General features: G+C 33.5%; 1 protein-coding gene across 7 annotated transcripts in view; it reads right to left on the bottom strand.

Annotated features, from left to right (window-relative positions):
• Positions 1 to 231: 231 nt before the first annotated feature.
• Sgce (sarcoglycan epsilon) overlaps positions 232 to 25,623 on the bottom strand; it is a 68,880-nt gene continuing 43,488 nt past the window's right edge. For 2 of the 7 annotated variants that reach the window (XM_021730717.3, XM_021730720.3), the window contains 7 exons: positions 18,022 to 18,184; positions 15,297 to 15,508; positions 14,339 to 14,365; positions 13,438 to 13,626; positions 3,318 to 3,361; positions 2,405 to 2,439; positions 232 to 522 (listed from right to left, as the gene is read on the bottom strand). In XM_021730717.3, coding sequence (XP_021586392.1) covers positions 472 to 522; positions 2,405 to 2,439; positions 3,318 to 3,361; positions 13,438 to 13,626; positions 14,339 to 14,365; positions 15,297 to 15,508; positions 18,022 to 18,184 — 721 coding nt within the window. In that variant the 3' untranslated portion in view covers positions 232 to 471. Of the gene's footprint in view, positions 523 to 2,404; positions 2,440 to 3,317; positions 3,362 to 13,433; positions 13,627 to 14,338; positions 14,366 to 15,296; positions 15,509 to 18,021; positions 18,185 to 25,623 lie in introns of those variants that run through there. The other 5 variants (XM_078040409.1, XM_078040410.1, XM_021730718.3 and 2 more) reach the window with 4 other exon arrangements.

Genomic DNA, 25,623 nt, shown 5'->3' with positions numbered 1-25,623 from the left:
CAATTCCCAGTATTAGAAAAACACAGATACACATATACACACACACACACACACAAAAAAAAAAAAAAAAAAAAAAGCTTTTCAGTCTACAAGAGTTAAAGCACTGTTTAAATGGGTTGATCAGTTGGAGCACAGACGCATAACCTTATATAGTCATAAGAATTACTTAATAAAATCTTGTTCAGAGAAGATGAATACATGAACCTATTCTGAAGTAAATTTGACCAGACATTAGGCTCCATTAATGTTTATTTTAAAGATCACTTTTTATTGTAACAAATATAAAGTCATCAATGTCTTACAAATTGTCAAAAATGATTTAAGTACAAAAAAAATACATTAGTAAAACCAAAGTTATATTGTATTATTTGGTACATACTTAATACTGTCAACATGCACACCATATGCCAGAAAAGCTCATGCATTATTGGAAGAAAAGAGAAATAAGATGCAACTGCTATAACTGTGTGATTATAAATTCATTGCTTCAGTCAGTTTTCTTTCTTCAGGGATACCATTTACCTGCAAGGTGAAAGAATGAATATGAGCATGAGTCAGGCAAGATACACTTTTAGATTCGGGGCAGTGTGAATTATGGCAAGAAGAAATTTTCTATCTTCTTAACATAATTTAAAGTAATTACATTGCATTATTTCTTTGCATTTCATTAAAGAACAATTTCTAAATTAGCCGTCCCCTCCCCTTCTTGGACCAAAGCTGGAATGTTCTGTATTTCTCAAAAGGTATGGCCTGAAAATTCCTCCCACAATAAACAAACAGAAAGAGGTTGCCTGCGGGATGTATGACTGTACCTTTTAATGGTGGCTTTTAAAAAATACCATGTGGGTTGGAAGGGCAGAGAAAATGAGAAAACCTGAAGGGACATCAAACCTAATGGCCTGGGCCTGGGCCAGAAGGCAGTGCTATTGTCAGCTTCTAACTGCTCTATTATCCCAGTTAGTGCTCAAGTCCAGGAATACAACGCCAGCAGCTACTTCACTTCTTAAACTTTAGATGAGAATTTAAAAGAAAACAACAAATTACATGAAACAAGCTTCAAAATCTACTCTCCCCTGATAACTTCCATTTGGTAGCTACAAATAAAATTACTTGCTATCCAAGAGACAAATTTGTGCCTAAATTACCTTCATGGCATAGTGCTTAGAGGTACTTGGAAAAAGACAGTTATTGTTTCATGATAATCATGTACAAATGTAGCTGCCTCATTATGGTAGGATAACCAGGATGAAAGAACAGAAAGACTCAACTGCACTCATGAAAGTACATAAACAGCACCGCATCCATGCATTTGCAGACAGAACAGAATAATTTAGAAATAGAAAAACAATTTTTTTTTCATTTTTATAATGAACAGAATGGGAACAAGGAATGTAACTGTGCCCACTTAGCTCCCCTCTCCAGGAGGCCTGACTCCACTTAGTTACCAATGTGTCAGAGGTAGAAACACAACAATTTTTCATAATTATGCAAAATGCTAAGGTGGCCTCTCTTCTGAAGCACTTAGACACTGGAGTCTCATTGATAAAACAAGAAAACAACCAAGAGGAGACAGTGCATTTCAGTCAATAACATGATCCAAATTGCAGAAAAACATAAGGAAACAAGAAGGTAATTGGTCATGGTGCTAACTAAAAATGAGATCCATGCTTTCTTCACTCAAGCAAAATGCCTGCTCCCCAAAACCTGCTTTAGAAAAATAATTTTGAAAATTAACTTGAACGTCCTGAACTCCCCTTGGGCAAAGTCTTTGGCTCTTACCATATTGCCTCTGGCATAAATTCTCCTTGTATTTGGAAAAGTTCCCTATTACTAAAAAGCAGTACACTAACAAGTCTAATTGCTAAAAATCTATTGTGATTTTCAAACTGGTAACATCTGTGAAAATCATCCCTAATATTATCTACTTAAGCTTTCTACTTCTCCTCATGAGTAAGTAAAATATGGATCTTTAAGATATTTTTATATACTTTTTTTTCTAGAAATTATCTCCCTTTTCCTCACCTGTCTCTGAAATAATCAAGAATCAAAAGACAAATATTTCAGGAGACATAAAAGTCTATGAGATTAATGAGGAAGAGGTTCTCTTATTCCTATTATAGAAATAGTCCTTTATTTTTTCTGCTTTTAAAAAATAGCCATGAAATTAATGGTAGTAAGGATTCATTTTTTTCCCTCTATTTAGGTGACACACATTTATAACCAAGTTTGTTTCTTCATCAATCTCCTGAATGCTTACAAAGTAAGCACCACCACATCAATATATTGAACAGTCTTGTTGGAACACATTAGCATTTAATTAAAACAAGTATCAAAATTGTGGGGAAAAATTCTGATAAACATAATATCATAATTAAAATCTGATGAAAATTTTTATTGTACTTGCCTCAAATCTTTGAAAAGTTGTCAAACGAAAATCTCCTTAAATTCCCGAAAGCAGTAATAATAGAGAAGATAATTTCTGAATGAAAACATCCAATACATTTCTACATGTGCCTGAAGTTTTTGAGACTAACTTAATAGTTTCCCTACCACAAAGCCACTATTCATACTTAGAATTCCACACCCAACTTACATTTTTAAAACTTTTCTTGCTTTTCCAAAAGAGCTACAAAGGCATTACTGGTTGCCTGGCAATTAGAACTAGGAATCAACCACTAATTAGAAGACAATCATGAATAAGTTATCTACTTGGTACTGAAATGAATGAAATAATTGGCTGTGGAAAATTTTTAGGGACACTTGAAAGACATAAACTTAAAGAAAGCAAGTCTTAGGGAAATAGAATAGTTTAGGGAGAATTGTCCGCCATCTTGTCGTCACTGGTCATGTTATAACAGCTTTCTAAAGCAGCTTTAAAACCAGGCCAACCATTTTTCACTTATCCCCCTGAAGCCTCAGTGATTAGTCACAAAGGTTTCCTTTTGTAAGAATCAGTTTCAAGCTGCTCACTTACTGAGACAAATCCTGGATGCATCCAAGCTAAAAATCTTTCATACCAAGGGGAAGAATAGGGTGCTTGGCTGAAGGAAGGGGATTTTATTCAGTCTTCCTTAATTAGACAGGACCTCCATGGATGCTTTTGCTGTAAGATCATTTACTCTGTGTTTATCATTCTGATGCCAATCTATGCAATAATCTAAGCTATTATTCTGAGGTTCTAAGTCTGATTAAGAAATGATACAAGTGTTTTGCCTTACTTGGTGAAGCAAAAACTTCATAAATTATGTAGTGCTACAATTATCTTTTAATCTATTAGCTTCATCCACAAACATCTACTTAGTATTTTTAGTACTCACCTGTAGTCTGCTGTTGGGGAATCTGAGTCTGGTGTGGCAAGTTCCTAGAAATGATTAACATTATTGAGTAAAACAGTGCTTGCACACATGTAAATAGAGAGCAGACATATTAGGACAAAAATCTGCAGGAGATAAATTCCCATATCCTGTAATCCAACATAACTCCTCTCCCAATTCAAGAGTTTCCGGATGAGGAAACAGGCCTAAGATGGATAAATGATAGCAATTTTGATAATATTCATGGAATTTTTACTACATGCTCTAATTTATCTACTAACAACCCTAAGAGGTAGGTATTGTTATTTTTTCCATTTTACAAATGAAGAAATAGGCTTAGAGGTTCAAGGCCACGTGGCTAGAAAGCAGTGGATAAAGATGTGAACACAGTGATTGCAGAAATTGTGTTCTTAACTTTCATTCTTTCAGATCTAGATCTAGAAAACACACACACACACACACACACACATTCATACACCATCCCTGGTCATGTCACAACAGCTTTTTAAAGCATATTACCACCTTCAATCACTTTTCCCAAACCTGTGCTTTTTTATCCTCATGCCAGGGAATGGCTACACACCCAAACATGTTATTCGAAATGCAGAAAGTCATCCTCAACCCTCCCCTCTCGTTCAGTTTCTACATTCAATCACTTGGGATCTTAATACCTTTCTCCTGATCTCAGCTGAATCTCTCCCCTGCTTCCCTATGGCCACTACCAAATTGGTTGAAATCATTACCATTGCTCATGTAAATTCCCACAATCTGTCTGACTTATTTCATTGTTCACATTCCTGCTCCCTATAATCCACTCTGTGTATTGCTGTCAGAATGATCTTCTAAAACACAAATCTGATTTTGTCATTCAAATAACACACATCTCATATTCCTTATATCTACCTGCAAATTGAGTTTCAGGTTTCTTAGTGTAGCCATCAATATTCTGGTCTCTATGAAAATACTTCATCGGCTTGAAACAGAACAACTAACCACCACAGCCACTACCATGTCCTACATCCAACCAGCACCGATTTGTCTTTGCAAAGTCAACTCAAAATTGGTTACAGCAGACATGTATTACTCTTATGAGTGAAAAATTTCCATAAGGAATGTTATCTAAATATTTATCATATTTTTCTCAATTAAAAAATAACATGCCTCCTCTTCTCTAAGCACCCCACCCCTAATTAGGTTACCATTTAGTAAGCATTCATACACAGGTTTTCATTGTATTTCTCTGCATATAATATTTCATCGCCCAAAAGTGCCTAATAAGTAAGGATCATTCTATGTAATATCTCCAATAGGAATACACAATGTTTTAGTGAAGATGCTTACAAAGACTCATACAATACATGTATTTGTGAGCATGCATATATATCCATTTGATGTTTCAAATTCGGTTATTTCTACTAATTTAGGAAAATGTACAATTTGAGTTCGATGTGGAAGAAACTCCAGGAGCCTGCTCTTGCTACAGAGTAAGGTTTGATCCAAGCCAGAGAATTTCAGGTTTTTGTTTCTCTTCAGCAGTGGAGTTCCTTTTAATTAAAATCCTAAGCAGAACTCTGATGTACAAAGGAGATAAATGTGAGGTTTCTCTGGGTTGAAACAAGGGAGTCAGAATTCCTGCCTGCTTTGTTTCCTTTGCCCTATATGTTGGCCCCTAAAGCCTGTCTAAGAAACCTCCAAGAAACAAAGTTTGCAAATCATTGATCTGAAGCATTTCAGCCAGGCAAATATTATGTTTCAAATATAATGATCTAAAGTGAAAAACAGTGCATGCCAATTAAATAGTGTTTAAACTCTTAATCTAAGTTAATGCCTTTGAGTGATTTTTTTTCAAATTAGGTTTCATTTTAAATATATTGTTTAAGGAAATAACAAAATCAATTCTAATTTAAAGAAATTATTTAATAATTTATTCTAATGATGACATTCTTTTTTGCTGTTGTGTATTAACCACACTTATGTTCATGTGGTCTATGGGAGTATTTCTTTTGCTTTGTTCTTCAATATACCACACAATGTATATAGGTTTGGGTCACAAAAGTAAAAAAGATGAAGTTAGAAGCCACAAAAAAGGAACTAAGTTCAGATTTAAAGACGGAAAAGCAACCACCTTTACTACCAAAGTCACAGTGCAATTACATGAGCATTGGGGGTTGGGGAGGAGATGTGTAATTGACTGGGCTTATTCTACATTCTAAACTGATAGAGTGCTCCCTCTGCACACCTACACACACCACACGCAAGCACATCTTCACTATCATCTTTAATTCTACCTTATCCATTAAAGAATTAAAGCAACACATTTTTGACAAAGAGGACCAGGAAAGCATAGAACACAGCTGTCGAACACAGCTGTGGTTGGTAAACAAAGACACAGGTTTCTTGAAAGCCTAGATTAAGCACACTCCAAATTCAAAATCAGTATTGAAATGACTGGTTGGATCCCCTCTTGTTGGCCCTCCCAAAGTCCTCTTCTGTGGAATTCTGCTTGGAAATCGCTCATCAGTCAATCCACACCCTGTCATTTCTTCTCTAGCCTCCACATTTTCCTCTTCCACAAAACTGCTAAACTTTCTAAATCACAATGGTCTTAGCTAGGTGACAATAAATGGTTGGTTAAGAAAGTGTCACACACAAACTAGCAAGAAATTCAGAAAAGATACCTGAGAAAGTGATTGTGTGTACTACTTTGGTTTGGGGATTTAAAAATATCTGCAATAAGTGTCACAGTTGGCTATGTTTGCATGATGCACATGCACTCTGAAATTTCAACTGAAACGATAGATGAATTATATAGCAAAAGTGCTTATGTGTGGAAAAAGGTGCTCAACCGAAAAAATGTTGAGGTTCAACTTCCCCCGTCTAAGGTGTGTACATCTAGCTATTTTTGTGGCTGCCCAAACTTGTGACTGCCTGTGAGTCTGAGTGTCAAGACTGTTAATGTATCTATGATAGGCATATTCAAAGTGGTGTATTCCACTAAAGAACTGAAGGGAGGTACCTCCAAAGAGCACTGCTTCAGGCATACTGGAAAAATGCCTACGACTAACTCTACTGGAGTTAAGACGCAGAGAATGCAGGAAGAGAGTGGGAGTGTTTCCATCCTTGCTGAAAGCAGGCTGCTACAGTCAATTATACTGGAGAGTGGGGGTTGACTTCAAATAGAGGCCCTATAATCCTTCGAAGAAAAGACCTTTATACAGTCATAAAACTACTTAGAATAATTAAGTTATTAATGGACAAACTGAAAGGTTATAATGTGTAAACCGCAGCATTACGCAGAAAGTTAAGAAAACTAATTCTCGGAATTATTAGCATTAATTATTTTCTAATTTTATTGCCATAATTACATGCATTTAAACAGAAAATTGTGTAAATTAGTCATTGCAAAAAGTTCATTCTTTAAGAAAGCAAAGGTAATAACTTGCAAATTAAGAAATAAGTGATTTGGGGGGAGTACACAATTATTTGTTATTTGTACAATTGTTTCAAGGTAATTTGACATTCTTGGATACCCTGTAGAGTAATTCTATGAGTAAGGTGGATGATTATCAACCAATTACATTGCTACTTGCTCAAAGACTCAAAAGCAAAGTAATTTGCATAAAGCCATAGAATCTATGCCAGACTTGAAAGAAAACCACATTAGTTATGTAGAATAGAAAACATTTCTCTTTTGAAATCTTATGAAGACATTTAAAAATGAAAATAGTAATATATTTTAAGAATTTACCACTATTTAAGGAAAACTTATATTCCTCAAACCTTGATTTTGCCACACACACACACACAAAAAAAATCTGTAAAAAAAGGTGATAAAAAGGTGACTTAGGTCTACAACTACTTTTGTAAAGGAATCAGGTTATTGCCTGGAAGATGGAAGGGAGGGAGGAAGATCACAAAGAAACTGTAAACATAATCCTTAATTTCCTTGATTTTAGTTAAAATTAATGTAGTATTCTATATGACATATAAAGGAGAAAGAAATATAAAGTTAAAAGAAAAAAATATAAAGTTAAAAGAAACATTCATCTGTTTGTTTTAACTTTCCTCCTGCTTGTACAAAGACAAGCATAAACCTATCACAGCTTTAAATTGAAGCAGTACAAACCTATAGACTCAAAATCCATCAAAGGACATTGCATCTATCCCTTTTAGGGTTTACTCACTGAATTAAAAAAAATTAAAGTCAATGACTCTGAAACATCCCTGGTTGCTTGATAATTTTTGTCAACAGGAAATGATTATCTTGCTCCCCTGAAACAATCTCTTCAACTGATCTCAACTTTTAGTTAAACTTAATTTTTTATTTATGGAATTTTACCATGAATGAAATGTTGGTTCTCATTACCACCAAGGGGAAGACATAATGATACAATACTTCAGTAAAAACTAAAATGGTGAGTTACTATCTGTAATTATAAAGGCATAATTCTACCTTTATACTTGTTAATTTGCAAAAGATTAGGCACAGTCTACCTCCTGTTTTTGAGGGACACCCAATTATCCTGGATTAGGTATTTAATGAATAAGGAAGATTTTTGTACAGTCAATTAAAATTTTCCTGGAAAATGTGGGGCACTTTCCCATAATATTCCCATAATATTCACTCACTACATAAGTGTGCTCTATGAAGATACCTCTCACTCAGGAAAAATCTGTTGGTAATGAAGTGGTTAAAAGAAAATAATAACAAGGAGGCAGATTTTCCCCCTAAAAGGCAACATAATTCCTCACAAATTTAACAATATCTTATTTTTTAGAATACTGAATATTTGGGATTCTCCACTAATGTCTTTTTCCAAAAGCATAAAATTGCCAACTGACTATACTTCCAGAGTAGTTTTTAGGTTTTCAGGGGATAGCATTTTTTTTCTGTCCCATTCAGACACTGTTTTCTAATCAGGGCTAATCTCTCACTTGCTCAGGATGTTTAGTTCAAGCAATTTAAGGAGGTGTGGAAAAGTCTAGAGACTGATATGCTTAAATCTACAAACAGCCTAAACTTTCTTTTGCTTCTTGTTCATACTTCCACACATAGTCCTCAGGGGCATTTAGAAAAAAAAAAAAAAAAAGTTCCTCCTTTAAAACTCCAGGTGGAGGTCTGTGAGAAAACAAACACTTCTTCCCACTCTCCCTATACCCCCACCAGAAACACCGGAGGCTCTGGATTTCCAAATCCTAAACTTAAGTCCTTTAAATCAGGGATTCTCTACCTTTTTCCTGTTCTTCCATAACATATGCCTCCACTAGATTCCAAATCTCCAGACTCAGGCCTCTGAGATCTGCACTATAGATCTGCACTATTTACAGCAACTGACTTGCAGTGGTGGTTTGGGAACAACTACATTAGACTCTTAACTTTAAGATATAAATTTCTATGAGTTGAAATATTTTTTTTCATTTAAATATTTACAAAAGTTTATCTTGAGGGATATCAAGCAAATCTGTAATAGATTTTTGATGTTAAGCCTTTGGTCACAAACATAATCCGTAACCACAACAATGATTCTTTGGGCAAAGGCAATGTACACTTAAGAATTACTTTACAATGTGATTTCCAGAAATGAATTGTAAATAAGGAGACTGCCAGTGGGGATAAAAAATTTTTTCTACTATCCATAGTAACATTTACTTACTACAAAGATAGCTGCAAAGACAACTTAGTACAGCTGATGCAGAAAGTCTGACCGGATAAGAGGATGCGGACATTCTACAAAATAGCCGGCTAGAGCCTCTAACCACAATCGAGGCCACTGGACATGAGGAAGGTCTAACAAACTGCCCAGACCAGAGAAAAGTAGGGAGATATGATGACTGTTGTGTCCTAGAGAGTATCTTGGAAAAGAAAAGTAACAGTAGTGGAAAAACTAGTGAAATCTTAAAAAAAAAAAAAAAAAAGTCTGAATTTAGGTAACAGTAAAGTACCAATAACAAGTTCTTTGTGGTGATTATCAATTTGCCATGATCTACAGGTGTTCATAATGGGAGAAACTAGCTGATAGTATTTGAGAAATGTTTGTATTGTCTTTGCAGCTTTCTTGTACCTCTAAAATTAAAAATACATATTAAAGAATAAGTACATTAGCAAAGTAAATTGACCTTAAATTTCTAAGACTATGTGATAATTTATAGCCTGTTCATAATTCTTCTGTGATTTGAGAAGCAAAAGGAACACTACAAAATGAAAGCTCTCCTTTCCATGTGCTACATTTTCCAATTCTACCCTAACTTCCCTTTCTACCACCTCTTTACTCTAAGCTAGATCCGAGATCCCTGAGGTCAATGACCATACTATCTATCCCTGAGTAGAGATCAGGATAGGTAAATAATCTAATCTCAGTACTGACCTAATTTAGTTTTGTCTCTTATCACTGTCTCAATAAATCATCTACAAATGATTAAACACTTTTTTTTGCTGGATAATTCACAGTGCCAATCTGGAGCCTTGTAAAGCATTTTATCAAAAAGGAAAATATTATTATGTAATTGACAACAGTGGCAGCCCCTCATTACACAGCTGTCATGAATTCTCTATACCTCTGATGTGAATCAACTTGTTCAAAATACCAAGCTAACATCTATGCAAATTTTATTTTTCCTTTCTTTTTTGCAGTGGTGGGAAATGAACTCAGAGGCCACTGAGATATATTCCTAACACTTTTTATTTTTTCATTTTCTGAGACAGCCAGTGTCTTATTGTGTTGCTCAGGCTGACCTTGAACTTGTGATCCTCCTGCCTCAGCCTCCTGAGTAGTGGGATTAACAGGCGTGTACCAACTTGTCCAGCTATACTCAACTTTGAATATTCTTGAGTCTTGCTTAGACACCCACATAAATATTTAGCCATATCCTTACACCTGAATGTTTCTGGTGTCAAGTCTGAAGAATAAACACAACATCCAGTAGCTGGCCAAGTTATTTAATAATGGTAAATTCAGAACACTTAGTATGACTATGTGAATATGTAAAGATGAAACTCATGCCCTTTTGAGAAACGGTTAATTAGTAAATACAAGGTAGCATTATCCAAGCACATACCTAGTTATCAGGTACTGTAATGCCTCATCAAATACAATATCTCATTTTAGTTCTGAGAATTCAGTTCCATCCAAATGACCAAAATATTTATGTGTCTATTTGATGCTGAAATAAAACTTTTAGAAAAACAGCTATGTTTTTCAGTTGAAGAGTAAAAGTTGAATTTGTGTAAAGGACAGCTAAGATGAACCTGATACAACGAGTCCCCTATTATCTGGCATGGTTGGAAAATGAGGTTAATCACATATTCTGGCTTATAGGGAGTTACCATAGAGACCATGCACATATTATCCATTTCCAAGAATAAAAGAAAGATAATATACACTCAAAACTGAAATGACACCGAATGTAATTTAATTTTCCTCTGATGAGTCAGACACACTTGATGATCCTGCAGTACCTCAGAATAATCATTGTGAACATCATCAATTATCTATGTACCCTATTTATATAGAAGTGCTAGTTAATGGAGCTTTTCCATTAGCAGAAATTTGAATAATACAAAGGTTTTCAGAACTTAAAAACACATGTAGGTTGAAATTGTTGAAAATTCAATATAATAACCTATCGCATTTGCAAATAGATCTGATCGACATAATGACAGTATTGATGGGGTTATGGAAGGACCAGGAAGGTGCATTTGGTCTTAAACTAGACAGAAAATTTTATTTTGCTTGTATATTAGAGTAAAATATTGCAAAATTCTAGTCACAGGAATCAAAATAATTTTGATGGAACTATTCTTATTCTCATATATATGGTTAAAAAGGGTAAAATAGTAAAAGTTTTAAATGATAAAAGTCTTAAATAAATGACAAAAGTCTTTTTTCTCTTCCCTTAAAACTTCATTAGCAGAGTTTTAATTATTTACAAACATTTTCAAGTTTCCCTGCTTATTATAATAGTTTTGTATTCTATAATTTTAGAGCAATGTTAGCTGAATACCAACCTTGTTTCATGGGTTCACAAAGCACACATAAAATGGTCTAAGAATTCCCATAGCTTAAAAAACAAACAAAACCTGGTTTCCAAGTATATTTGACTGTTTCATTTCCTTTTTTTTTTTTTTTTTTTCTGGTACTGGGGATTGAACCCAGGGGCATTCAACCACTGAGCCACATCCCCAGCTGTCCCACCCTTTTTAAAATGTATTACAGATTGGAATTTCAGGTGTGTGCCACCATGTCCAGCCGACCATTTCAATTTTAAAGACTACCTATTAGTATTTCACTGACACTCTAAACAATGTAAGAAATATTAGTCAAAAAAAAAAATAAGGAAAGCCAGTCTCAGTAACTCAGTGAGGCCCTAAGAAACTTAGCAAGACCCTATCTCAAAATAAAAAATGAAAAGGGCTGGGGATGTGGCTTAGTGGGTTCAACCCTGGCATCAAAAAAAAAATATTCCTTTCATTTTAAAAATTAATGATAAAGTCATTCCCAATTTTCATCTCAAAAAGGCATAAGATGTGGCTAAGGTGTGCATTATTACAATGTTCTTGAAATTTTACTAATGATGATCCATAACAGAAGGGTGACTGATCTTTAGAGAGCATAGAAATCTCTCTCATTCATTCACCACACCTAAATTTTGTGGAACTTAAATACTTAGTTCAACCTGGCATAATGTTTCCAAAAACCTCAGATTTTTCTATGTCTAATTTTCCTCCACCATTGGAAAAAAAAAAGACTTGAATTATTCTCTCTCTCTCTCTCTCTCTCTCTCTCTCTCTCTCTCTCTCTCTCTCTCTCACACACACACACACACACACACACACACACACACACACAATCTATCCTTTGCTTATATGACCCTGAGTAAATGATGTTAGAGAACTTTAGGAAGATATTAAAACATATTTGAATTTCCAAAGTATTTTGGGCAAGTTCATCTAGGCTGACTGTTTACACTATCCATCTCCGTCATTGTTTAATCTTTAAATACTACATGTATTTTACCTGATTACAAAATAAGCACTCTTGATGGAAAAGGTACCCAGCCTGGTTTCCAGACACATTTTTAAACCATGTTTATTTTCATATTATAATCTAAGGTGTGTGGGTAGTGGGGAGAAAGAGAGAAAGGGAGATATTTTTTGCATATACATTCCATTTACCTTGAAAAATAAGGAGGACCTCATAAGTCACCTTTGTGACTTTCAGCACTTTGGGCAATTGAATTCAAGTAATTTAACAGATGATTTAAAAAAAATATTCTTAAAAATAAATGATAGCTTGTGCTAAGGTTGTGGCTCAGCGGTAGAGCGCTCACCTAGCACATGAGAGGCACTGGGTTCAATCCTCAGCACCACATAAAAATAAATAACTAAAATAAAGGTATTGTAGCCAAATACAACTAAAAAATAAAAACTTTTAAAATATGATAGCTTTAACTACTATTTTATATATCAAACTCTAGCTCTGAGACACAGAAAATTCCTCAGCCTCCCTTCCCATATACCTGTCCTTTTCACAGTCCTCCAGCAGGTTCTCTGATCAGATCTTCCAAAAGAAGAAAAGGTTTAAGATACTAAAATATGTTTATAGTTCATACTGAAACTGCTCATTTTGATATACAAGCAGGCCACACACAAAAAAAAAAAAAAGAAAAAAGAAAAAAAAAAACCTAAAAACCCTTTATCCTGAAAAAAAATTTAGATGACATAGGGCTATGATAATAAAAAGAATAAAAAAGATTAACAAAACCAAATAGTTCTAACATTCTAAAAATCCATCAGTTTGCAATGCTTTCGTACATGGTTCTCTTTTCATAATTAACTCATTTTTAAGCAAACATATATAATGGTTTATTATCAGTATTAATGTCTTAAACATTAAGGTGAATGCAGTCTTGTTTGGATTACTGAAGAAGAAAAAGAATTTCCTGGAAGTATTTCTACTCTGTTTGTTTCAGGCTAGTAAGAATGCTAGCTACATTATCAATGAACTTTTTGTATTGTCTCTTTCAATTATAAACAAAAGCAAAATCAAGGAAACCTCTGGTCTTTATAGACATTAGTAAGTATATATGGGCACTTTAGTGGCTCTGGCTCTGAGGCAATACTTACTGCTGTGTTTGCATCAGGGGCATATTCGTGCTATCGTAGCTGTCTGTGTGTAGAGGAGGAATGATCTCCCCAGTTACGGGGTGAAACACAGGAAGCGTCGACAGGGGCCATGCAATCTCTCTGTTCTTGGACATATCTCGTAGCTCCTTTGTAGATTTCTGAATAGCACTATGATGGACCAATTGGATGCTATGTCAAAAGAAAAGAAAAACAAACAACAACATATATTTAAAATCATATATTAGCCTGATACTTCATCAATTTAAAAAAGTTATAAAAATGCTTTTTCTTCTAAAATAACAAGACATTATTGTTCTTTGGGCATTTTATACATCTCACATACTTTTAACAGAGCAGAACTGAAAATTACAAACTGATTCTGAAGTAATCTCAAATTAAACTAATCTATGAAGCACTGTGTTCATATTACAGCCCTTAGTAACAAACTAGTTTTCTATTTAGTTTCTATGATTAAGATATAACTACAATAACTTTTATTTTGTGGCTTCTGGTGGGGCATTTATAAATACTCACAGAAGTTTCATTTTATAGTAGGTTATTACTGTAGATTCAGGAAAACTTGTATGAAAGGTCTTTTCGTCTGTTCTCTGGTTTATAGAAATGCAGATTGGGAAATCACATAATATAAATGGCAAGTTAATATTCTGAATCTGAAGTATTTTAGGTTTAACTTTTTATCTAGGTAAGCTTAGTTTTCAAACCCTTTTTATGTTTATTTTCTATCCCTCCTAAATATCTCTATTTAGAAAGCAGCTTTCACATTCATAAAATAAACTATGAAAGATGATGAATGAAAAAAAAAGCATGACACACATGTATGGAGCATGATGGGCAATGGAGAAGTGGAAAAAATGATAAGAACAGGAAAGAAGACACTTACTCTGGTGTTTGCATGTTTCTCTTTTCCCTAGAAACAAAACAAAATTTATGAATTAAATAATAGCATTGATATTTGGAACATTAAGACTATATGCTCATGGAATCTTGCATGATGTGGAAATGCTGACAGTGTTACTTTTAAATGCAACCAGGCAGCATTTGCCACCAGGTTTATGATATTACTTGGATGAATACACACACAGCGATGGAATACTGATGAGAAACACACAGAAAATGAAAAAAAAAATGGAGATTAAGAATCAAGCTCTTGATTGAAATAAATTCTATGACATAATGAAATCAGGCTATATGTAAAAATGGAAGAACTTGTTACTTGCTGCTTTATTAATTTTTTATCCTTTGCTTTGTTACCCTGACTTCCAGATAATCTCAGGAGGTTACCTTAATTGACATAAATGTCCTCAAAGTACTAACTATTCATGAAGACTCATTACTCAAATTTTAGCTTATTTTTCTTAATTAACTCCTAAACTGTTTTTTAAAAATATATTTTAAACATTTAGATTGTGACACCCTGTTTGACAGCAGAATGATTTCAAGAATGCTGACCATCACTCTGATCAAACTAAGACAATTCGTTTATTTAAAGTGCAATTACCATGTCAATAGATTCCACAGTCTCTGCTCACAAAAGATGGCTTGTGTAACCAAAGTATCTAGTCTCAATTATTCTTGGGACTGTTTTGCCAGCATGAATTTATATCTAGCCTTAATAATTTTTGAATAAAGTAATTATGGGCCCTAATTTGGTTTACTAGACTCAAAACTATTTTAATTCATTTTAAAGGAATAAAGTACTACAGTTTGACTTGAACACAATTTCAATTCATTTATAAAGTATTACATGAACTAAATGAAACTTTGCTCTTAATGGAATCATCTAGGTTGCTATCTTAGCAGGCTCTCTAATTTTTTTATTAGTGTTTTAAAGTACTCACACGCCTTCCCGTCGGCAGCACATGATATAAGCAAGTATTAGAAAAAGGACCAGTGCTACTGCCGAGGGCACAGCCAGTGTAATTAGGAAATCCGTGTAATAGTCTCTGCTTTTCAAAGAATCAGAAGGGGGTTTGTACTCTCCACCATCAGGCAAAATCCCCTCTCCACGAATCACTTCCTGATAAGTGGACACTTGCTTTGTTTTATCAACCTGATACAAAAGAAGACAATTATACACCAAATTAATAGCTGCAAACATTAATGAGATTTTTAAGATCTAGACACACCAAAACATTCTTTGACAAATTACCTTAAAAAGCCATCTTTTCCAATTATGTTATCACCGTGAATTTCCAATTATTTATTGGAGTCAGGGAGAGATAATGAATGAAAGTAATAAAGGCTTTATCTTGGCCTATTTTCTGCATAATTCTCTCAACATATATACATTTGCCTCACGTGTAGACATACATAATAAATGTATGTACATGTGTGTGTAATTTTCTGTTTCCTCCAAAGCAGAAGTTCTTTACAGTACTGTGTAAATTTCTTGTTTTCTAGTGACAAACCTCAGTGCAGATGTTAACAAACCACAAAATGGCTGATGAACTGGTATGAAGGTTTAGTTTCTAGGGTCAATCAGTGAAAGAGAGGAAGAGAAAAGAAAAACAAAAAGGATAGTTTTCCAAACTGTTCTTGATCTTTCTGCAACCCAGCTGACACGTTTTTAGAAAAGATAGTTATGGAATGTGAAACCCTTCCAATGCTATAGTTTTACTAAATTCTATCCCAGGATCCAAGAAATGCAGACTTGCATTATGTTAATTTACCTCCATGTTAATGAAACTGCTTTCACAACAGAGTTGTATTTAATGATAGCATGGTTTTTAGTAAAGGGTGTTAAAAAGGTACCTGTGTAAAATCTGTTGCAGCATTTGCTACCATAAAAAAATGTTGGGGAGAATTATTTATGGCATTACTTAATATCCTCTCCCAAAAGAGTACACTTGAAGAATTTTGTTAATAATGCAATGCTTTATTTCTGCCAAGGAATTGATGTTCTGTGTCCTTCTTAAGAATGGAAACTAAATAACTGATGAATTTCCTTTTTAAAAAAATATTTTTAGTTATACATGGACACAGTATCTTTATTTTTTTAAATTTATTTTTATTTGGTGCTAAGGATCAAACCCAGTGCCTCACATGTAAGAGGCAAGTGCTCTGCCACTGAGCCACAACCCCAGCCCTGAATTTCCTTTTTTTATCCTGGACATTAGTATACTTGTTTTCAAACATGACTTTACTATCTATTATAAAGTTTATGTCCCAATATTATCATTTTAAAATTCTCTATTTATTATATTTATTATATGACTTTTATTTAAGCCTTCTGAAATCTTTTGTGGCATATAAACAACTACATGTAAAATTAAAAAATGAAAATTCCCAACCTTTCCATTATCGTAAAAACTAAAATCTTCAAAGCATAAGTCATTTTTAAGCTTTCAGAAATCAGATAATATTTCTACACATAGGCTCATGTTACAACCCCAAGTAAAATAGCATTGCTAGGGTCTGCCTCTGACTCTGTCGAGAGGAATCTATTTAAGTTATGATAGCAGCTGCTCAGTCCTTCACACCCTTGTTTGTTTAGCACCAAGACTGAGTTTTTCAAACTCAATATTTGCCTCTAATGCACATAAACCATAGCAAGAGAACAATTTAATTTGATTTAAGAAGGTAAAGGGCATTATTTCTCTAAGATGCCAAGGACATGAGAAGAGTAGTTCAGGGCAAAAGGCCACAGGGAGTGCTAAGTATTGCAACGTGAGTAACATGTTCTCCAGTACTGGAGCCTGGCAAGCTGCCTGCAGTGGGCTCTCTAAGACATGAAGTGACAGTTGTGTTTATGTGTCGATAACTTTGTTCAAATGTCAACTTTAAACTTAGATCTAATTCATTCGCTGCCAATCATAAAGAGCTGACAAAAGTTAAATCTAAAGGTCACAAACAAATTAAGACAACTTTGGTACCTCTCAGCAGGATCACAATATTATAAAGAGATATACAAAAAATACAACTAGTATACACATATAAAAGTATTTTTTATATATATATTTATATAGATATAAAACTTCACATTTTTCTAAATCTTACAGCATGCAAATTAAAAGTGGTATAAAATATAAAAATATTTGATGTTTATGAATTTATTCTTAAGTGTGTAAGTAAGATACTAACTTTCCTCACTTGGAATTGTTTCTTGAACCTTAAACTTTTCACACAATTTGTGTTTCCAGGACATTGAGAACATAATATTGGCTTACTTTCAGATTTATTATAGTACTCCATTCTCTCCCTCCAAAGTAAGGTAGTGGTAGCAAATTTCAGAAGAGACTTTTACACAAACCATGTTGACTCCATAAGCTGTGCTGATTAACAGCAACCTGCAAGTCCAACAGGTTCATTTGGACCACCTGTCAAGCTAATCCAACCTCAGCAACTATTCAAAGGTAAAGTGAGAACAATAATGGAGATACTCTTTCCTAAATGGAGGCAGTGTCAACGAATTTACCAAATCCTTAAAGTCAAGCAAGTCCATTGCAGTTAACAAAGTAAACACAGGATTTGTTTCTAAAAGCTATTCAGGTTTTAGTCAAACATTACGTCCAGCCACATCCCTCCTATCTACATTTGCAAAAATAAAAGTAAGCAAAAACTCACCAATGAAATTTTGCACCAGTCAATGTAAAATTGAGTACGAAATTTTTTATCACAAGTTATTACAGGCTCCATTTCTTGACTGCATCTCAATTGATTCTGTGGATTTTCAACTTCTCGTAAACAAGAAGAAAATGGGACATCGGCACCAACCATGACATAAACACTGTAAAAATGTGAAACTCTCAAGTTATCCTTTAAGAAAATTGAAAACACTGAAAAACAATCTCCCCTGAAAGCAGGATTTATCCTTTTGAATTGAGGGATTAACTAGAATCATCCCTAAGGTAAGAGCCTAGGCTTTAAAAGCAGTGATTCATGTAGGGGCTTCCTTTCAGTCATTCCTCCATTCAACCAATATTTACTGAATGCCTTGGTGTACCAGATACTCTCTGCATTCTACATTAATTTCCAGAAATTTTATTTCATCCTTTTTATTTCATTCAAAATAGTCGTGGTCATATTCTGACTACTATATTTCATAGACTACTTACATTAAAAATATTCTTAAGCTGAATTGTTTAGAAAATTAACTATCACTAAAATAATAAATAATTATAAATAAAACATTTTTACTTGATTTCAATATATATATATAGTAAGATTGTGAAATGGCATCCCTGGAGATATTAGGCTCCAATCATGCTTTGTTATTCTACTCAACCATCCTGTCCATTTTCACAGTACACAAACCCCTAACACTTGGTCTCTTGTTATGAGACCTTCTCTAAATCATTTATCTAAAAACTTAAGAACTGTTGTTTGGTAATTACAAACAAGAAAAACAAAGTTTATATTTTTGGTGTGTATCTTAGCAATGATGACGAAAGAACTCTACTTAAATGACATGATTTCATAATAAAACAGAATGTAGTTAGCAATAGCATTTAAATAATCTTGAAACAGTTTGAAAATATGGAATCTCACTTGCCATTCAAAGGAAAGAAAAAAACAAGAAATTACTCTAAATAAATATTATTTATTTTCTTAATGTTTATAGCTAATTATAAAATGAAATAAAACTATTAAAATTGTAGCTATCCTTTTTGCAGAAATTTACAAACTTACCCTAAAATTCACATGAAAATTTCAAGAAACCCAGAGTTGGCAAAAAAAAAAAAAAAATGTGACTAAGAAAAATAAATTTAGAGGACTCATAATTGATGATTTTAAAACTTACACAAAGCTACAATAATCAAGACAGTATGGCACTTACATAGAGAAAGACATGATCGATGGACTAGAATTCAGAGTCTAGAAATAAACTCTAGTATTTACTAAACCAATTATCATCACAGATACCAAAACAATTCAATGGGGAAAAATTTTTTTACAACTAATGGTGCTAGAGAAACTACATATTCATGTACAAAAGAATAAAGTTTGACTCCCTATCTCACACCACATATACAAAAATAACTCAAAATAGATCAAAGAAGACCTCTGGTTTCTGATCCAGTAAATAAAAAGCTTGGAAGGTACTATTCCATACTAACAACAAGTTTTTAAAAACTGAACAAATTGAAAAATAAACAATTATTTTTAGATCTATAGGAGAAGAGAGTTCACAAGGCAAACGGCTGCCCCTAAATTTGGAGAGACCAATAGGCAAATACAGAGAATCATACTTTACTGTAGAAGAATCTTGCAAGTTAAAACCTCTGGGGAACCAGTGCTAGGGTAGGAAAACCTGAACTATAATTGACAGAGGCTCATTGTAGAAAAGTCTGACAGTTAAAACTCCAGAGGAATCCAGTTATTGGAAGCCCCTTTCCCTCAGCGACACGTACACACACCTATGTGAGTTTTATCTCCAGGAGCTCTACCAGGTTCTTATACTAATATTCACAATCTGCTTTTGCTTTCAGCAGGAGGAGAAGAAAAATGTATTATGTATTAAAATACATAAAATCCTTCTGTTCTTCTTAACAAGATTTGTCTTTAAGAGAAACTTACCAGAGACTAACCTGCTAGGGATATGTTAGAGCCTAACTGACGGGAAGAGAAATAACCAAATATGACCAGCTCTATCCTTCCACAAAGAAAAAGGTAAATGCCCAATTCCAGGCTACTTCAGCCATTCTGTCCAACATAAAGTGTAGTTCACGTGAGAGGCCCAGGTGATAGTCACAGTTCAGAGACATAAGCTCATTAAAAGACTAAGAAATAACCCATGACTATAGAATGGTTCCCTGCCACCACACCTCATTACTAAAGGCCGTAATTTATTTCTATTTACCCAACATTAGTCCAGTTATCAAGAAAAAAATTACAAAATTTACTAAATGCATAGCTTGAGGGGACTGAATAAGCATCAGAAACACACTCTCAGAGATGTCAGGAATGCTGAGGTCATCAATATGAAATCAGAACAACTACTACTAATATGCAAAGAACTCTAATGAGTAAAGTGGACCGGCCTTGTAAGAAATGTTAAAACAAGTTGGTTAGAGCGACAGAATATGATATAGGTCAGAAACTCAGAATGCTTATAAAGAAAAGTGGGGCATCAGAAAAGGAATAAGTGAAGCTAAAATAAAAACTTTTGTTTTTATTATTCTTAATTGATACAATAGACAATAACTTGTTCAAAATAATAATAGCAACAATAATGCTTATATATAGCTAAGTGTGTATGGGTGCTTATATATAAACAAAATGGTTGAAAGCTATGTTACAAGAGATGTGAGGGAGGAACAGGGAATATTTTATTATTGTAAAATATTTGTACTATCATGAAGTTTTACAGTGTTACCTGAAAGTGGACTTGGATTAGTTGTACATACATACTGCAAGTTCTAAGGCAACCACTAAAAAAGGGAGAAAAAGAAGTACAATATGTAGGAGGAGAAAAAATGGCTAAGACTGGAGGATTGAGAGTTCAAAGCCAGCCTCATGCTAACTCATTGAGACCGTCTCAAAAAAAAAAAAAAAAAAAAAAAGTAGGGCTGGGGATGTTGCTCAGTGCTTAAATGGCCCTGAGTTCAATCCCCAATAACAACAACAACAACAAAAAATCCCAATTAAAATTTTAAAAAGTAGAAAACAAAAATATGAAAACGAATAAGGGCAACTAATAGAAATATAGTAGATAGTAATTTAATTAATAGTTATTTTAAATAGCAATGGTCAAATTCACCATTTGGGACAGATTGCCAGAGATTTTAAAAACAAAATACAATTATATATTGTCTATAAGAAATCTATTTTAACTATAAAAACACACCAATGAAAGTACATGGGTGGAGAAAGATATGGCATGCTAGCACTAATGAAAAGAAAGTGGGAATGAGGCTGGGAATATAACTTAGTAGTAGAACATGCACTTACTAGGCACTGGGTTTAATTCTAAGCACAAAATCAACAAACAAAAGGAAGAATAGCTATAGCAAGGAAAGTTGTCATGGGGGAAAAACGGGTATTACCTACTAAAAAAGGCATCAATTTTCCAATAATATAAAACAATCCTTAATGCATTTTGTTAAATAATAGACTTTCAACATACATGAGTCAAAAACTGATAAAAACTGCAAGGAGAAATGGATGAATTCACTATGATAGAGATTTCCATATTCTTCTATCAGAAAGAATACTGCTGGACACAGCCAGCAGGTGGAAAATCAGTACACACATAGTTAAGCTCAACATCATCTATTAAATTAAATAGATATCCATAGAGTATGCCATCTAATAACAACAGCAACAAACATTCTTCCCTAGGTCACATGGAACATTCACCAACATTCTGGGCCATAAACACACCTAAAAAAATTGAAAAAAATAGATAGCATGCAATATCTGCTCACAGATCCCGGCAGAATTAATTAGATATTAAGATAAAAAAATAACTAGAAAATTCTAAAGTACTTGGAGATTAAGCAAACACACTTCTAAATACACATGTATCAAAGAAGAATCTTAAGAGAAATTTTTAAATATTTTGAATTAAATGAATTGAATGAAAATAGAACCAACATATATCAAAATTTGTGGAATGCAGCAAAAGCAATACTTGGCAATGAATTATGGCATAGAAAGTATATATTAGAAAAAAGAAAGACCTAAAATCAATTAGCTAAGCTTTTAGCTTAGGGAACTAGGAAAAGAACAAAAGGTTAAATCCAAAGTACAGAGAAGAAACAATAAAATTAGAGAAGGAAGTTGGGCATAGTGGCACACGCCTACAATCCTAGAGACTTGGAAGGCTGAGACAGGAGTATTGCAAATTCAAGGCCAGCCTCAGCAATTTAGCAAGGTCCTAAGCAATATAGTGAGACACTGTATCAAAATACAAAATACAAAAGGCTGGGGATGTGGCTCAGTGGTAAACTGCCTCTGGGTTCAATTTCACTATCAAAAAGAGAGAGAGGAGAGAAAGGAAAATGGGGAGGGATTAATTAAACTGAAACAGCTAGTTCTTTGGGGGGGGCAATAAAACTGATAAGCCAGGAAAACTGGAAAGAGAGAGAATTTCTAATACCAAAAATAAAGGACAGACATCATTAGAGATATTATGAGTATAAAATAATAATCAAAGAATATCACGAACAACTCTATATCCACAAAATTGATAATTCAGATGAAATAGAAAAAGTCCTTGGTAGAAACAACCTGTCAAAACTCATACAAGGAGAAATAGACAATATTTACAGGTTTTATCAAATAAACAAATTGAATCAATAATTAATGAGCTTCCAAATAAAAAAGAACCAGGCCTAGAGGGGTTCATTATTGCATTCTTCCACATGTTTAAGGAAGAAACTGCGCAAATTCTTGAAAATCTCCCAGAAGACTGAAGTCAAAAGAATATTTTCTACACCATTTTTTTTGGCTTAAACAACATAAATTTATATCTCATAGATTTAGAGTCTGGAAAATGTGAGACGAGGGTTCTACACCATTTTTTAAGGCCTACATTTTAATACTAAAATCAGACAAAGACATTATAAGAAAACAAAAGACCAATACCTCTCATGAAAATAGATACAAAATTCTCAACAAAATATTAGCAAATTGAGTCCAATTTTGTTTAAAAGAAATTATAAACAATGACCAAGGAGTTATGCAAGGTTAGTTCAATAATTGAAAATAGATCGATATGATTTATCAGATTAATGGAATGAAGAAGGAAAAACACATGATCTTATTAGTAAATAAAAAGAATTATCTATTAATTAAGAATTATCTATTATTAAGCATGATCCTATTAATAGAAAAAGCATTTAAAAAATCCAATATCCACGCATGATAAAAACTCTCAGTAAACTAGGAATACAGGGGGAACTTCCTTAATTTAGTACAGATTATTTACAACAAACAAACAAATAAGAAGAAGAACAAAAAGTCTTACAGCTAACCTTATACCAAATGGTGAGAAACTGAGATCTTTCCTATTAATATCAAGAACAAATCAAGATGTCACGTCTCACTACTAGTTTTGAATGTCATAATGGAAGTCCTAACTAATGCAATAAAAAAAGGAAATTAGGGGCTACGGTTGTAGCTCAGTGGTAGAGGGCTTGCCTAGCATGCATGAGGCACTGGGTTCAATCCCCCCACCACATAGAAAAAAACAAATAAAATAAAGGTATTGTGTCCATCTACAACTAAAATATATGTATATATTAAAAACAAAGAAATGGAAATTAAAAGTATACAGATTTGGAAGGAAGAAATAAAACAGTCTTTGTTCAACAAATGATATGATACAAAAGAACAGATTTAAAAACCCCTAATAGGTCTGTAAAATTGTAGAATACAAAGGTTAATATACAAAAGTGAATTATTTCCCTACACATCAGGATGAATAGGTGGAATTTGAAATTAAAACACCATTCCACTTACATTAGCATTCAACAAAAGTAAATACTTAAATAAAACAAAATGTGTACAAGATACAGATGAGTAAAATTATAAAACTCCAATAAAAGGAATCACAGAACTAAATAAATGGAAAGACATTTATTCTCATGTTCTCTCCCATGGATAGAAGACTCACCACTATCAACATATCATTCTTCCCTAATTAATCTACAGAGCTGATATAGTTCCAATAAAAATCCCAGCAAATCATTTTGTGGATACAGACAAACTTATTCTAAAGTTCACATGGAGAGACAAAAGACAAAGAATGTCCAACAGGATTCTGAAACAGAAGAACAAGTTGGAGAACTTATACTACCACAACTCAAAAATTCCTGAAAGCTACAATAATCAGAATGGTATTGTACTAACAAATAATAGGAGTGAGAGTGAGATGTGTGTGTGTGTGTGTGTGTGTGTGTGTATATATATATATATTTATAAATATATATATATAATTATTTTGTGTATATATATATGCACAAAATGGATATGTATATATATATACATATGTATATATACACAAAATTAAAAAAATAATAAAATAAATATAAATAAATAAAATTAAAATAATAGGAAAATAGTTAATGGAAGAGAACAGAGACCCCAGAAACAGACTCACATAAAATTGATCTTTGACAAAGGAGTCAAGAAAACATACTGGAAGAAATTAAGTCTTTTAAATAAATGATTCTAAGCATCTGGACATATACCTGAAAAAAATAAATCTAGACACAAACCTTATACCCTTCACACATAAATGAAAAACTATAAAACTACTAGAAGATAACAGAAAAAAATCGGTATAACCATGAGTTTAGTGATAATTTTTTAGATACAACAGCCAAAGCATGATTCATGAAAAACAAAGAACTGATAAGATGGACTTTATAAAATTAAAATTTCTGCCCTGCAAAATACATGTCAAAAAAATGAGAAGACAAGCCTCAGCCTGGGAGAAATATTTGCAAAACACATAACTGGTTTTCAGAAAAACCTGTTATTCAAGATACACAAAGAACTCTAAAACAATAAATGAAAACCTGATGTAAAAAATGAACCAAAGATCTTAACAGACCCCTCACTTAAGACATATGATGGCAAATAAGCATATGAAAAGATGCTTCCCACACATGTCATCAGGGAAATTCAAACTAAAATAACAACGAAATATAACCATGTATTCAAATCCAGAACATTGTCAACACCAAATGCTGGTGAGGATACAGAGTAACAGGTGCTTTCTTTCACTGCTGATGGAAATAAAATATGGTACAGCCACTTTGGAAGATAGTTTGGTTGCTAGTTACCAAACTAAATATACTCTTCCCTATGATCCGGTTATCCCTCTCCTTAGTATTTTACCCACAGGAGCTGAAACTTAGGTCCATACAAAAACCTGAACACAGATATCTACAGCAACTTTTTAAAATTTGTTCCAATTAGTTATATATCATAACAGTAGAATGCATTTTGACATCATACATATATTGAGTATAACTTCACATTCTTGTAATGTCTGGGAACTTTGTAATAATGTCCAATTCATTCTACTATCCTTCCTATCTCATGTTCCCTCCCCTACCTTCACTTCCCTTTGCTATTCTAAAATACCTTTATCCCCTCAACACCCTAACTGTGAATTAGCATCTGCATATCAGAGAAAACATTTGGCCTTTGGTTTTTTGGTATTGGCTTATTTTGCTTAGCAAGATATCCTCCAGCTCTGTTCATTTACCTGCA

Source organism: Ictidomys tridecemlineatus, chromosome 2 (assembly GCF_052094955.1).
Source record: "Ictidomys tridecemlineatus isolate mIctTri1 chromosome 2, mIctTri1.hap1, whole genome shotgun sequence".
In the NCBI taxonomy this organism is placed as follows: Eukaryota; Metazoa; Chordata; class Mammalia; order Rodentia; family Sciuridae; genus Ictidomys; species Ictidomys tridecemlineatus.
Note: the sequence above shows the minus strand (reverse complement) of the source record. Positions and strands in the feature narration are given on the sequence as shown.